General features: G+C 38.7%; 1 protein-coding gene across 1 annotated transcript in view; it reads right to left on the bottom strand.

Moving 5' to 3' along the window:
• OTOL1 (otolin 1) overlaps nucleotides 1-16858 on the bottom strand; it is a 196013-nt gene that overhangs the window by 30181 nt on the left and 148974 nt on the right. The window contains exons 10-12 of the mRNA XM_087870325.1: nucleotides 12834-12884; nucleotides 12414-12541; nucleotides 3016-3206 (exon numbers count right to left, since the gene is read on the bottom strand). Coding sequence (XP_087726451.1) covers nucleotides 3016-3043 — 28 coding nt within the window. The 5' untranslated portion in view covers nucleotides 3044-3206; nucleotides 12414-12541; nucleotides 12834-12884. The remainder of the gene's footprint in view (nucleotides 1-3015; nucleotides 3207-12413; nucleotides 12542-12833; nucleotides 12885-16858) is intronic.

Genomic DNA, 16858 nt, shown 5'->3' with positions numbered 1-16858 from the left:
AAAAGCTTCTTTTTTGGGGCAAGAGTTTCAGCTGCAGAGACCCGCATCTTCCAGGTGGAACCTGGGAAACTCAGCCTCCCTTGTAGCTAGGGCTCAAACATGGGACCTAGACTTTACCAATATGGCGTTCACAATGAGCCTTCAATTTGGAAGTGAGTAACTTGAAAAAGGAGTTCTGCACACAACCCAACGTGGCGGTGAGGCTTACAGCAGAACCATACGGCTTTCTCAAAGACTTAATCTGGGAAGAGATCAAAGTGAGAGATAAACAGTCTCTTTTTCTGTTTGCCTTTGTCAACAGCACTCCAGGGCACTCCTGGGACAGCCTCCATATTTGACGAAGCTTTCACTGAAACAGCTCTACAGCCTTTCTGAGTCACACGGGACTCAAACATGAACCGAATAGTGACTACACTCTATTCAGAGTATGTCCTTCTGACTGATGACTAAGTTTTTTTCACTGGGTATTTTCAGCAAAACTGGTTTATTCTTTCCCATCTAAGAGTCCTCAAGGCTCCTACATAGAGGTCCGCTGTGGGCCTAACCCATGATTTCACTCCAGTGACAATCCAACCCCACTTAGACTCAAGCCAGAGTCCTTACTTCATTAATATCTTAAATGACTGAGTTACCAAAGAATGAGCATATTCTAACAGATTTAAACATGTTTAAGTAAATACTCAAATAATCAAAACATTCCATTTCAACATTTTAAAGTCACAAAAAGGTCTTTTCACTATTAGTCCAATTCCAACCCCCACCCTACAATTGCAAGAGGCCCCCCCATCTTTTTCCCCAGGGTTCTAGAGACTCCCAAGGACCTCCAATATTGTTTGCTTAAAGAATTAATTCCCATTTATAATTATCTGAGCCTCACCAGACAGCCCAACAGCCCCAGCATTTTCTTCCAATGGGAGTCAAAACCACCCAGACAAATGACCCATTTGCTGTTGCTATTGGAGTTCTGTCAGTGCCGGACCAGAGACGTTCAAGTATGAAACACATTTTGTGCCCAGAACCAGCCTCTCTTAGGATTGCCGTAAGCCTGGCTGGACTTACCCTGTTGACTCTTCAGAAGGATAAGTAAAAAGCAAACTCTATGCTCCGGAAGAGACCATCTCAAATTCTTTGTTATCCAATCCTTAACAAATCCGATAGAGGACACTAATAGTCCTGATTGGATATCTTTTAGAAAAACGATTTCTATCCCCTCTTTTAGAAGTAAAATATGTACATCTAATTGACATTTACTAAGTAGGACACAATGTGTGCATTCTCTGATTCAAGGTAACTTCATACCTTTATCTGAGAGCAACGGGTGGGTGTTTCCTGATCTTACTGACTCAGAATGAAAGAGCCCATTCTGAAGAGCTTCTTTAACAAAAGTAGTCCGTTCCAAAGGTAAAGACATTTTTACCTCCATAAAGCCAAAGTGCCAGCCACCCTGAAGAGAATAGTTTTCTCAGTAAATCTTTTAAAAGGTAATGTCCTTCTATGTCATTTTTTAAATCTAAAAACAACTGAAAACAATGCTTTCTTACCTAAAAAATCATTTTAAAGCTTTTATAATTAAATTTTATACATGTATTTTTTTCTAAAAGAACTACCAGCAGATGGTACAAAATTCAAAATATACACAGATTTCTCTCCCACCCCATTTGTCTTCTCAAAAACAACTACTCTTTGCAATATTTAGTAATTCCTTCTAGAGGGGTGCCTGGGTGGCTCAGTCGTTAAGTGTCGGCCTTGGGCTCAGGGCGTGATCCCGGCGTTATGGGATCGAGCCCCACATCGGGCTCCTCCGCTATGAGCCTGCTTCTTCCTCTCCCACTTCCCCTGCTTGTGTTCCCTCTCTCGCTGGCTGTCTCTATCTCTGTCAAATAAATAAGTAAAATCTTTAAAAAAAAAAAAAAAAAGCAATTCCTTCTAGAGGTTGTGGAAAAATCAATGCCAGCATAATATTTCTTTGGAAGCCTCCTGAGTCAACTTCTTCTCCTTCATTTGCCACTTTCCACGTGTGGAGATTCTATGGTGTGGCAGTTTCTGTGTCTTTGTCTGGTCCTCATGATGATTTTGATCTGCTATCTTACCATCAAGTAGGCTCTTTCACTTTTCTTCCTCTTCCCCAATGCAAAATAGTGGCTATTTTAGCCCTTACGAGTAGCTTTGTTCTGCAGAGTGAAGAAGCTGTGTTTCTGGTTAGATTTTGCCTATTGTTTTCTTTGCCCAGGATGGTTGGCTGCTTATTCTGATTTTTTACGTTTTCCTGAGATTATGCACCTTAGCGCAAAAAAACATGCATAGCATGTCAAGAATTGTGAAGAGTCTGAGATTTTAAACGACTTGTAAATAACACTTAACCTCCCACAGTCTGAGGGATGCTGGCAGAAGAGATGAGACTCCTGGGTCAGAGACAAAAGACGGTTTATTACTCATAGTGAGAGCCAGAGTACCATCATTTGTGCCAGTTGCTCAAACCTCAGTTCCCACAGTGTGACATCAAGAAGATGAAAACTTGCCTGCCTATGAAGTACAGTGCATTACAGGAGAGGAAACACCGTAAGGATCCCAAATCATTTGTAATAGGATGGAAAGTTGTCAGACTTTTGCCCCAGAAAGAGACACCTTTATTATACTAGTCCATTCACGATACTCCCTGCATTGCTCTGGAGGGAGATACTATCTCTACCTTCCAAGGCTGTTTACTACACGAACATCCTTGAAAAGACAGTTCATAATAAACATAATCAGTATCACTGCTCACAAGACGTGCAGATGTGAGAGATTAGAGAGAACAAGCTCCAAACATGCAGTGCTTCCCATCTGCTAGACACTGGTAGGAATTTCAATCCATTCCTTCTGTAAGTCTTTGCTGAGCACTTACTTTGTTCACAGGGCCATGATCAGTGTCTATTAAAGGAAATAATGTAGGTGGAAGATTTTTTTAAACTGTGGAGAGACAAGTGCTAGTTATTTTTCCTATTACCATAGTTGATCTATCTTTTTAGTGTTTACCAATAGTAGAGATGACATATATGTCCATTTCTTTTGCAGGTTATCTTCCAACATCTGTATGGGTCTTTAACTCCTCAGCAGGGTTTTAGTTGAAGAGACAGAGTCCAAAAATGCCAGAGCCCTGGTTTCCTCTGCACAGAATAGGCTTTTCTCTGCTCATAGCCAGTTTTCCTGGGGCTTTCAGTCCCCTCCTTTCATAAAGGGATGAAGAGAGAAACTGATTAGCGTGGAACTCAAAATGTAAAAATTCTCAGTTGTGAAATCACATAATACTTAAGCACATTTTAAAATGTTAAGCCAAAGATTGTTCCATTGGAGTGCTTTCTAATTTAAGTTAATCCATTTTGCTTATTCAGAATTTGGCATGGTGTATATTTAATTACAGGATGTTATATAATGAATAAAAAAGGACTGGTAACTGAATATTTTTAAGATATATTCATGAAACAAAATTTTCAAGATGAAGAAATCAACTACTTTGCAAATTAGCATATAATATATAGTTTGTGTAATACCCAAAACAAAACAAAACAAAACCTTAGGTAAGAGAATGTAAATTAATTTCTGGGGGTTTTGTTTTGTTTTTTATTTTTGTTTATTTTTTTAACAACTCACTGAAATATAATTGGCATGCAGTAAATTGCACATATTTAAAGCATACAACTTGAAGAGTTTTAAAATGTGGATATACGCATAAAATCATCACCAAACTCAAGGTAACAAACATTCACCCCAAAAGTTTCCACGTGCCCTTGTGTAATTCCTCCCTCTCAACAGAGTGAAAAAGCAGCCTATGGAATGGAAAAAATACTTGGTTAAGAGCCAAAATATCTAAGGAACTCCTAAAACTCAATAGCAAAAACAAATAAATAATTTTAGTATATGTGCTGCTGAAGTGAGCATGTAAAAATAAATAAATAAATAATAAATAAATAATAACCCATTTAAAAATAGGCAAAGGACTCAAATAGATATTTCTCCAAAGAAGACATAAAATGACTAACAAGTATAGGAGAAGATGCTCAACTTTTGGAATATGGACCTGACATCATATTTGATAAGTAAGTAAGTTTTATATTCAAAATAGCAATAGATATTTTTAGGGTTCTAAACAATTTGGTTTTGGAAAAAAAAGTTTCACTTATTTAAAAACTAGGACATTAATTTTAATGTTATACATTTAAAGCCTTTAAATGTATAGAGTAAATAAATTCAACTTACATGGGTCTTTTAAGAATCATCAGCTCTGAATACCTCTAATGACTTCTTACAGAATTTGTTTAGGATGCCAATTATTCTATATGCCATGTTCGCTATAATTTTAAGTCTTCCCTATTTTAAAGCTATTTCAACTTGTGGTGATATTGCTTTCCAGCAATTAAGCTAAAAATGTGCCTTAAATATTCAACATTAGAACCTAAATTACATGGGCAATAACATCTCGTCCATGAATTTTCAAGAAAAACTTTTTTTTTAGAATTTAACTGACTAACCATATTTCTTCCACTAACTGAAAAAACAATACTTCTCAGAAGAGCTTACATTAAAGTGCCACTTCTAACATGGGATAAATCGACAGAAAACAAGTCTACCTTCATTAGACGATACTAAGGTCATTCTAGTGCTATACTCAAATAATTCAATTTCCTGTTCTTATTTATCAGTGAAGTGTATCTTTTTTTACAGAAATTAACTTAGCTCGTACTAGGCTTTCTGGAAAGCAAGGAAGTATAATATGTTGTTTCCTGCCTTCAAGTAACTGACAATCTGGTTGTAAGAGAAAGCATCTAAACGTAGCAAATTAAATAATGCAGGAGATTTAATAAGCAATTTGCTATTTAGTAAAAAAATGATGCCGTTTATTAAAATTCTAAAATTCTAAAATTCTAAAACTTCTTCAACGATTTCACACATATTACGTCTAATCCTCTCAAAAATTATTTAAGATGGGGAGCACCTCGGTGGCCCAGTTGGTTAAGCATCTGACTCTTGATTTCCATTCAGGTCATGGTCGCAGGGTCATGGAATTGAGCCCTGCTTTAGGCTCCGTGCTCAGTATAGAATCTGCTTGAAATCTCTCTCCCTCTCCTCTGCCCCTCCCCCTGCTCACTCTCTAAATAAATAAATAAATAAATAAATAAATAAATAAATAAAGTCTTTAGGAAATTACTTAAGATGAGCATATTAAACAGAACTCAAGTAACATCTCTCCCTTCTCCTCCTTACCCATTCTCTATCTCTGTCTCTGTCTCTTTCTCTCTTTCACTCACTCACATTTTTCCTTCTCCTTTTGCATTGGCTTCATTCTCTAAAGATCAATAGCTACCCAAACCTGAAACTCTGACCAGAGTCATCTTGGGGCTTGCATCCTTATACTCCCACACCAGAGAGAAAAGATAGCTTGTCTCTCCCAGCTTCACTTTGGAAAAAAACAACAACAACAAAATCTGAGTGGAAAAATTCTAATTGGTCTGTGTTAGATCAAATGTGCATGTCCTGGAGTGATGATTGCTGCCATAGGGACGAAGGACTATAACTGGTCCAAACAGAAGGTTCCTTCACCACTAAGAAAAGGGGAAGAACAATAAAGTCCCTAGAAGATACATCATAATTCCAGAGTGCTCTTTTCAATACACCCAAGCTTCCTTTTTATTACTCAAGAAACATGCAGCATAAGATTAAAAAGAAAGTATTTGTGGGAAAAGTAGAATGTGAGCTTTCTTTAAGCCATTCATGGTTTTTTGCAGAAACTTAGTCACTTGTCTCGCTTTCTGGGTTTGGGTGATTTAAGGTGTTTCTATATCTACCAGGTTTCCTGTAAAAAAAAAATTTTTTTTTTAAGATTTTATTTATTCATTTGACAGAGGGAGACAGCCAGTGAGGGAGGGAACACAAGCAGGGGGAGTGGGAGAGGAAGAAGCAGGCTCCCAGCGGAGCCGGGAGCCCGATGTGGGGCTCAATCCCAGAACCCTGGGATCACGCCCTGAGGTGAAGGCAGACTCTTAACGACTGAGTCACCCAGGCACCCCATGGTTTCCTGTAAAATCTTAAACAAGGATTGGCACAGTGTGGCTTGTGGACCAATTGTGACCTGCTACTTGCTTTGTAAAGAGTTTTATTGGGACAAAGCCATACCATTTATTTACATATTGTCATTACCTTTTAGTAGGAGAGTTGAGAAGTATGGCCCACAAAGACTAAAATATTTACTGCCTGGCTGTTTACAGAAAAAGTTTAAAGACTCCGATCTAGATGCTTGATTATATTCAGATTCAGTTGTTTTGGCCAGAATACTTTGTAGGTATGCTGTGTAATTATTCTGCATTATATTATGAGGCATATAATACTTGATTGTCCTACTCTCAGCAATAACATGCAATCACTTCAAAAAGTTAAATATTAGTTACCATATGACCCACCAATTTCACTCCTAGGTATATAACCAAGAGAACTGAAAACATATGTTGGAAGACTTGTGCACAAATGCTCTTAGCAGCATTATTCACAATAGCCAAAGATAGAAACAACCCAATGTCCATCAACTAATGAATGCATAAACAAAATGTGGTCTATCCATACAATAGAATATTACTCAACCATTAAAATAATGAATGCTGTTATATGCTACTAAGTAGATGACCATAAAAACATTATGGTAAATGAAAGAAGCCATATTATATTATTCTATTTAAATGAAATGTCCAGAATAAGCAAATTCATAGAAAGAGAAAGTAGTTAGTGGTTGCCAAAGCCTGGTGGGAGGGAGAAATGGGGAACTACTGATAATAGCCATGGGGATTATTTTAGAAGTGAAGAAAAATGTCCTGGAATTAGATGGTGGTGATAGCTACACCACCCTGTGACTATACCAAGAACCCCTGAATTATACACTTGAAGGGTGAATTTTATCACATGCAAATTATTTCTTCAGGTTGTATCAGCCCAATCCCCATCAACATTTTTAACTTATGCTTTCATCATTTATACATAAGTGTTGCCTAGAAGCAGTATTTCGTTAGAAGTTGCAAAACAACGATTTTCTAATTCTACCATTCTTTCTGCATCTACACTGTACTTCTTTTATAAGGAAATTGCATCAACTATGCAATTACGTAAATATACAATTCATACAGGCAAGACGGGATGTGCTTGGTTCTTTTCCTTTTTCAGTGTTTCAGAGAAATGATTGGTGCTCTGGCAACCTCCAGTGGTGAATGGTGAGATGGTTTGTTGTCATTACAAACTCACTGGTTTTTATATATATGCTGTGTTTCAAGTCAACGTAGTCGGTCTTTTTAATGTTGAACTGTCCCATGCACTGGGAGCTCCTTTCTAGTTGGCTCCTATGTCCTGTTGGCATGATTTCATATTAGACTTTTTTTAAAACATCTTCATTAAGATATAACTCACATATTATGCAATTCACCCTTTTAAGGTATACCATTCAATTTTTATTATATTCACAGAATTGTACAACCATCATCACAATGAATTTTAGAACATTTTCATTCCTCTAAAAGGAAACCTCATACTCATCAGCAGTGACTCCCCATTTCTCCCACCCTCTGCCCTAGACAACTACTAATCTACTGTCTTTGTAGATTTATCTATTAAGGGCATTTCATACAAATGGAATCATACAATATACAGTCTTTTCCGTCTGCCTTTGTTCACTGAGCGTGTTTTCAAGGTTCATCCCTATTGTAGCATGTATCAATACGTCAATCCTTTTAATGGCTGAATTATATTCCATTCTGTGGATGTACCACATTTGTTTCTCTGTTCCTCAGTTGATGGACATTTGACTGATTCCAGTTTTGGAATAGTATGAGATAATGCTATTGTAAACATCTGTGTACAAGTTTTTGTGTGAACATATGTTTTCAATTCTCTTGGATATAGCTCTATTCCTTCTTTCCCTCTTTTGTGCTATAATTGTTATATGTTACAAACCCAGCAAAACATTGTTCTATTACTTTGTATAATTTTGTCTTTTAAAGAGAGTAAAGAAGAGCAAGGATATATCTAGAATTTGGTTAATCTCTTTATTTGCAATTTCTGGTTCTCTTCCTTCATTCCCATAGATTCAAGTTACCATCTGGTGTCATTTCCTTACTCCAACATAGCTTTGCTCCCACCCACCACCTTTGTGCTGTTTTGTCAAATATATTGCATTCCTATGTGTTATAGAACCAATAATTCAATTCTATACATAGATTCATACAACCACTGTTAAACTATAGTTTAAAAATGTGCATTTACTGGGATGCCTGTGTGGCTCAATCTGTTAAGTGTCTGCCTTCGGCTCAGGTCATGATCCCAGAGTGCTGAGATCGAGCCCCATGCCAGACTTCCTGCTCAGGGGAATCTGCTTCTCCCTCTCCCTCTGCCGTTCTCCCTGCTCCTTCTCTCTCTCACTCTCTCTCTCTCAAATAAACACAATCTTTTTTAAAAATTAAAAAAAGAGAGGGGCGCCTGGGTGGCTCAGTCATTAAGCATCTGCCTTCGGCTCAGGTCATGATCCCAGGGTCCTGGGATCGAGCCCGGCATCAGGCTCCCTGCTCAGTGGGAAGCCTGCTTCTCCCTCTCCCACTCCCCCTGCTGGTGTTCCCTCTCTCGCTGTGTCTCTCTCTGTCCAATAAATAAATAAAATCTTAAAAAAAAAATTTTTTTTTAAAAGAGAGGGGCACCTGAGTTGCTCAGTTGTTAAGCATCTGCCTTCGGCTCAGGGTGTGATCCCAGGGTCCTGGGATCGAGCCCCGCATCAGGCTCCTCTGCTGGGAGCCTGCTTCTTCCTCTCCCACTCCCCCTGCTTGTGTTCCCTCTCTCCCTGGCTGTCTCTCTCTGTCAAATAAATAAATAAAATCTTTTTTAAAAAATTTTGAAAAAGAGAAAAAAATGTGCATTTATGTTTTCTTTTATAATTATGTACCTACCTTTAACGCTGCTTCTCGTTTTCTAGTGTACAATTGAATTAAGGTCTGGGATCATTTGCTTTCAGCCTGAAGCACATTCTTTAGTATTTCAGGTAAGGTGGATCTCCTAGCAACTAATTGTCTCAGTTTTTGTTTATCTGGGAATGTCTTTACTTCACCTTTTTTGCAGAATGTAAGATTCTTAGTTGGCAATTTTTTTCTTTCAGCTTTGAATATGTCATCCCACTATGTTCCTTCCTACATTGTTTCTGATTAGAAGTCATCTATTAATCTTATTGGAGTTCTCTTGTATGTGAAGAGTCATTTTTCTCTCATTTCAATATTTTCTCTTTGTTGTAGCTTTCACCGCTTTTACTGAGATGTGTCTGGGTGTGGACCTCTTTGTGTTTATCCTACAAAATCCATCTCACTAGGAAGGAACAGTCAAAATACTGTGGTCTAAAGTATCTTTAAATAATTCATTTCTGGGGGGCACATGGGTAGCTCAGAGCATCTAACTTTTGATTTTGGCTCCGGTCGTGGGATCAGCCTGCATCAGGCTCTGTGCTATGCATGGAGCCTGCTTGGGATTCTCTCTCACCCTCTCCCTCTTCCTTTCCCCCCTAAAAAATCCATTCATTCACTCATTCGTTCATTCATTTATGTGTGTGATTATGCTACCAAATTAATATGTATGCAGCTAGATTTATTTATTTCTATTAGTTTTTACTGTTTAAGCATTTCTTTTTATTATTTAATTTTGTTTTTAATTATATGAACCAACCTAGCGAAGTCAAAAAATGTAAGAAGGTATATTGACTCAGAAAAGACTCGACTCTCATCAGTCCTGTCTCCTCTTACTTGCCCCCCTTCTAAGTAATCATTTTTGCTAATTGTGGTTAATAATCCTGCCATTTTTTTAAATATAAGAATTGGTGTATAAGATTCATACTCCCTTTATATAGAAGACAGCACTTGGACAAAACATCCCTTACCTATATCTTCCTTATTCCTTTCTAAACTACATAGTACTCCATGGTGTGGATGTACCATAGTCCACTCAATCTGTCCCCTATTGGTGGACATTCTGGTAGTATTTTATCAGTGTATTAGTTTTCTATTACTGCATAACGAGTTATCACAAATTCAGTAACCTAATAGACAAAAATTTATTATCTCAGTTTCCATGGGTCAAGAGTCTGAACACAGGTTATCTGGGTCCTCTACTCAGCATCACACGAGGCTGAAATCAAAGTATTGGCCAAGTCTGTGATTTCATGTGAAGCTTGGAGTCCTCTTCCAAGTTCACTGGTTGTTAGCATTCCATTATTTGTGGTTTTAAAGTCAAGTTCCCATTTTTCTGCTAGCTGTCAGCTGAGATGATATTACCCAGGACCCTTTACAGAGGTCCTCTCACATATGGGAGCTTACTTCTCCAAAGTCATCAAGACAATCTCTTTTTTAAGGACTCACCTGATTAGGTCAGACCCACTCAGGATAATCTACCTTTAGACTAGGGCTAAGCCAACTGATTAGGGACCTTAATTATGACTGAAAAATTCCTTTACCTTTGCCATATAATGTACTCTAATCCTGAGATTGCTATCCTACCGTATTCACAAATTCTGCTTGCACTCGAGGAGGAGATTATACCAGGTATATATGGGGTGGGGTGAGAATCTTGGGTCTATCTTAGAATTCTGTCTACCACATTTAGCCTTACAAATAATGCCACAATGGGGGCGCCTGGCTGGCTCAGTCAGGGGAGCATGAAACTCTTGATCTTGGGGTGGTGAGTTCAAGCCCCATGTTGGGTGTAGAGATTATTTAAATAAATAAATGAACCTTTAAAAACAAAACAAAACAAAACAAAAAAACAAATAATGCTACAATGAAAGCTCCGTGTATATGTTATTTTATATCTTTGCCAGTTATCTTTGAGACAAATTCCTACAAGGATTATGCATGTGTAATTTTGCTATATATTGCCACCAGGTTTCCTCCACAGAGGTCAGACAATTTTGTATTCCCATTAGCAATGTAAGAAAAAGCCAGTTTACAAACATCTTCACTAACAGACTATATTGTCAAACTTCTGATTTTGCCAATCTGATTGATAATAAATGGTATTTAACTGTAATTTAAATTTGTATTTTTTATTATGGGAGAATTTAAGCATATCTCTCATATCTTTAAGGGACATTTTGAGCTTTGTGTATGATATATTCAAACTTTTCAGATGCTGGAGATGAAAAAGAAAATCTGGCACCAGAGAAAAGTATGAGAAGACACTGGCTTTTTGAAAAGCCCATAAATCCTATGGATCTGCTCCAAAACAAATTTTGATCTAAAAATATCTGAGTTTTTTGCACAGCAAAGGAAACTATCAACAAAATGAAAAGGCAACCTACTGAATAGGAGAAGATATTTGCAAATAATATATCCAATATGGATCCAAAATTTATAAAGAACTCATACAATGTAACACCAAATAATAATAATCCAATTAAAAAGTGAACAGAAGACCTAAATAGACATTTTTCTAAAGAAGACACACAGATGGCCAAAAGATACATGCAAAGATGCTCAACATAGCTCATCATCAGGGAAATATGAGTTAAAACCACAATGAGATAGCCCCTCATACCAGTCAGAATAGCTAAGTAGCAAAAAGACAAGAAATAACAAGTGTTGGTGAGAATGTAGAGAAACCGGAACCGTCGTGCACTGTTGGTGGGAATATATATTGGTACAGCCACCAAGAAAAATAGTGTGGCATTTTCTCAAAAAAATTAAAAATAGAAATACCATATGACCCAGTAATTTTACTTCTGGGTATTTATGTGTGTGATTATGTGCCGAATTTTCTTTTTCATCTCCAGCATCTGAAAAGCTTGAATGAATCACACTCAAGCCTCAAAATCTCCCTTAAAGGTATGAGAACTATGCTTAAATTCTCTCATAATAAAAAATACAAATTTAAATTAGAGTAAAATACCCTTTATTGCCAATCAGATTGGCAAAACCAAAAGTTTGACAATATAGTCTATCAGCGAAATTTACCCAAAGAGAATGGGAACATTAATTCAAAAAGATATTTGCTCCCCTATGTTCATTGCAGCATTATTTACAATAGCCAAGATGTGGAAGCAACCTGTGTCCATCATAGACGGATGGATAAAGAAGTAGTATATTCAGTAGACGCTTGAATAACACAGGGGGTTGGGAGACCAATATTCACAGTCTAAAATCCACGTGTAACTTTTGACTCCCAAAAAACTTAACTACTAATAGTTTACTCGTCACCAGAAAACTTAGTGATGACATAGTCAATTAACACATATTTTCTATGTTATATGTATTATACACCGTATTCTTACAATAAAGTAAGCCAGAGAAAAGAAAATGGTATTAAGAAAGTCATAAAAAAGAGAAAATACATTTACAGTACTGTACTGTATTCATGGAAAAAAAGTAACTTACAAGTGAACACATGCAGTTCAAATCCATGTTGCTCAAGGATCAACTCTATATACAATGGAATATTTCTCAGCTGTAAGAAGACTGAAATCTTGCCACTTGAGACAACATGAACGGACCCAGACAGTATTCTGCCAAATCAAATAAGTTAGACAGAGAAAGACAAACACTATATAATTTCACTTACATGTGGAATCTAAGAAGCAAAAGAAACAAACAAAATAGAAACAGACTCGTTAATACAGAGAAAAAAAAAATAATCATTTTTCCAGAGGAAAGAGGGTGGGAGGATGGGCAGAAAAAGGGAAGCAGATTAAGATAACCTTCAGGTATAAATAGATAAGTCACAGGGATGAGAAGTGCAGCATAGGGAATACAGTCAGTACTATCATCATAATTTTGTATGGTGGTAACTACACTTACCTGGTGAGCATTGGGTGATGTACTGAGCTGTCAAATCACCGCGCTGTAAACCTGAAACAGATATAACGTCGTGTGTCAACTCTACTTCAATTTAAAAAAACCCTGAGTTCATTTTTATACGCAATTTATATTATTGCTTTGAATGTTTCCTGCTTTCACATAGGCAACATAGAAAAGAAACCATTTTTATTAAAAAAATCATTTCTGGGGCGCCTGGCTGGCACAGCGGTTGAGCGTCTGCCTTCGGCTCAGGGCGTGATCCCGGCGTTATGGGATCGAGTCCCACATCAGGCTCTTCTGCTGGGAGCCTGCTTCTTCCTCTCCCACTCCCCCTGCTGTGTTCCCTCTCTCGCTGGCTGTCTCTATCTCTGTCGAATAAATAAATAAAATCTTTAAAAAAAAAAAATCATTTCTCTCAGGGCACCTGGCTGGCTCAGTCAGTGAAGCATGCGGCTCATGATTTCGGGGTTATGGATTCAAGCCCCACATTGGGTGTAGAGATTCCTTAAAAATAAATTTTTTGTTTTGGATTTTATTTTATTTTATTTTTTTAAGTAGACTCCACACCCAATGTGGGGAACAAAGTCATGACCCTCAGATCAAGGGTCACATGTTCTACCAAGGGAGCCAGCCAGGAGCCCCCCCTAAAAATAAAATCTTTAAAAAAAATCATTTGTCTCAATATTGCACATGATTGTAATTTCCATTTTTCTTCTGACTTCCTGGCATATTAACCCCATTCACTGCTCAAACTTACTTCCCACCATGGGAACCACGAAACCCAGCAGCTGGGTCCCATCTCCTCTGACAGTGAGGGCACGGCCTCCTGGCACAGATTTGGTTCATTAAATGCAGCAGCCTGGCATTCTCAGTTCTCCCGAGTTTGGTTCTGTGGTGCAATCTTGGCCATGGCTCTGACTCCTAGTCGGCCACCGCTCCTGCTGGCGTCGCCAGGCTCCTTCGCCAGCCCTCCTGGAAACTCTGGGAGCAATCCCATAGCCTTTCCGTAAAATCCTGTTCTGCTTTATCGGCTCTGACTGGGGCACTTTCTTTGTTTTTCTCACAGAAATTCATGGCAACTTTCTGAAAATGTGAAATAAATTAAAATTGCTTAAATGGAATGAAAATGAGCTTGGTGACTGCTCAGAAATGAGAATACGGAAGTTATCCGGCAAGAATAAGAAGTTCCTATGACAGTGCTCTTTGACCTAACACACTTGTCGGCTTTAATGTCCACCTTATTTCCATTGCGGTTCCTAATAAGTGCTTAATCACAAAGACATGAATTATTATAACCCTCAAGGCAGCGGAGGCCTCACTGTCCCCTTGATCTTGAGGTAAAATTTCCTTGTAGTCAATAACGCTACAGCTCATGAAATCCAAAGCTCTATCTCAAGATTTCTGCTAACCCTGCACCATCTGGCATCTGCCCGGCTCACTTCTAAGCCCTGGAGTCCTTACATTTCTGCCTCATCTCACCCAACACTGACTCCATCTTGGGCCCTTCTCACACACAAGCTTTTGTGACAATAATGGATTTGACTGCATCTTTTTTCAAGGGGAGGGGGGTGCAGAAAGGTCACATCAAACAATGTTATACTATTTTACTGACTCTAAATGTTTCTCTTTCTATTAGACAAAGCAGTTATGGCCATTGTCTGAAGCTTTGAGACTTGCTGATGTCCAGGCCCCAAGGGGGGGCTCCTCTTTGACCCAGTGATAATCTCTGTACCTTGTTTTTGTTGTTCTTATACCACTTCTTTGTACTGACCCAGTCAGTAAGAGGCAGCCATGCTGCCTTGAAAAGAATTAGAATCATAAAGGCAGGCACACAAAAAGCAAAAAACCTAATGTAGGGTTTCACTTTTTGCTGGATTTCTGCCCTTTGTTCACCTTTTGATTTCTGTTTTCTATCTGCAATGGGCTGTTAAGTGGGGAACAGAAAAGCTTTGAGGGAAACAGAGCATGGAATTTATTTATAATAATTTATTAGAAAGAAAACTGAAGGAGACAAACCTACCCTCAAAGCTCCATGGGAACTCAATGAGGGTTCCTTGGTAAGGAGGCGACAAGGACAAGAGTGTGTACTAGAGCATCACCTGAGAGGAGGTGGGAGGAAGGGCTGAGTCACAAAGGGGAGCGGGGGGACAGCAAGTGAAAAGGCAAAGTCACCATCAAGGGCAGCCAGATCTCTGAAGCACCCTCTGCAGGGAGCCTGATGGGAGCTATGCCCATGTCCACCCACCGTCCCCAGCCATCCCAGTGACAATCACAGCCCTCTCAGTAATTACCCCAGAGGGGAATGTTAGCAATCCTCCCATTGCTGATGGGGCAAGACTTGTTACCCATGGATCGTCCACCAGCAGGACATCTATCAGACACCCCCCCCCAACCAAAGTGTGTCATACAGATTCTTCATTTTTCAAAGGCCCGGGATTTGCCAAAGTATGGAGGGGCAAGTCACCAGTTCTAGCACCTAGGCGAAACTTAGTGCTGACAAAATCCACCCCCGTTACACATTTATCAAAGTATGATTCCCAATGAAGACAGTTCTAAGAGGAATTTGGGGGCAGCCCTTAATGTTACAGCATTTTCTCTGCAGTAAATGGAATCAAAACTACCATCATTTGACTGACCACACTGAAGTAAACTTGTGTCAAGCAACTCCAGGATTCCCTAGTACTCTGAACTGACTATAAGTCAAATTCTCTCTTTTAGCCTTACATCAATAAAGGTATCTATTTTAGTCAAGTTTCTCCAGAGAAACAAAACCAAAAGGATATAGACATAGACAGGGAGAGAGAGAGAGAGAGAGAGATACTAAGAAAGGCTCCCATGATTGTGAAGGCTGGCATGCTCCAGGAGGTCCAGTGCTATAGTTTCAATTCAAAGGCTAGCAGGTTTGAGACCCAGGAAGTAACAACGTTTCCATTCGAGTTCAAAGGCAGGAAAAGGCCAATATCCCACTTTAAAGGCAGTAGGCAGGAAGAATTCTGTTTTACTCAAGAGAGGGTCAGCCTTTTTGTTCCATTCGGCCTTCAACTGATTGAATGAAGCCCACCCACATTAGGGAGGGCAATCTATTTTACTTAATCTACCAACTTAAATGTTAAACTCATCCAGAAACACCCTCACAGAAGCACCCAGAATGACATCTAGCTAAATACCTGGGCACACCATGGTCTAGTCGAATTGACACATAAAATTAACTATCATAGTATCTTTAGCAAAGTCTGAATCACTGATGCTATCTTTGTCAGCAGGGAAGGCATTTCAAATCCAAATTCCTATTTTAAGGTTATCTAAGCAAAATAACTTTCAAATAAACTCTACCATATTGCCAGCAATCTGTACAAGGCTACTTCTTCATCATCCCCATTTCCAGACATCTATCTAGCATCAGAAAAGTCACATACATACTCGGCCAACTCCAGCAAAAGTTTGGCCAAAGAGCTTGTAACTTTCCAATAGCACCCCCAATTGTCATTGCAGAACCTTGAATCAAAACATTTACTAAAACTATCTGCCAGGTAAGTCAGGCCATGAACAAACTACTCCCGTGTCAAAACTATCCTAAGAGTAGACTTACTTTCTTTTTCTCTCAACAAAGGGAAACTTCCAACTGCTCTCCAACCACTTGTTTCAAGATTTGCTTTTGGAAAACCAGTAAATTGCAGAATAGAGAAGAACTTTGTATCCAGCTCCCACTTTCTTGACAAAACCTATTGAAAAGTTGCCAGTTGTGAATTTAACACTTTTCATAGCAGTAAGCCCGACTTCTTTCAGAATTCTTGACAGGATTTTGATGCCAACACATGCCCGTTTCAAAAACAGTGAGTCACTCTGACATGTCACCAGGCAGAAAAGCCAAGTGCGGTGCCAAGCACCCAGAGACCCCATCTGCACACAGAGTATCACAATGTTTCTTTCAGGCAAAGTTTTGCTTGGCTAAGAAGCACGGCAGCATTTTGAAGCTGCTGACAACCTTTCCAGTTTCCAAAAAAGAAATGGGACTTTTTCTTTCA

Source organism: Ursus americanus, chromosome 20 (assembly GCF_024610735.1).
Source record: "Ursus americanus isolate L20-20 chromosome 20, mUrsAme1.1.p, whole genome shotgun sequence".
NCBI classification, from domain to species: domain Eukaryota; kingdom Metazoa; phylum Chordata; class Mammalia; order Carnivora; family Ursidae; genus Ursus; species Ursus americanus.
The sequence above is the reverse complement of the archived record's forward strand: the minus strand, read 5'-3'. Positions and strand labels throughout refer to the sequence as shown.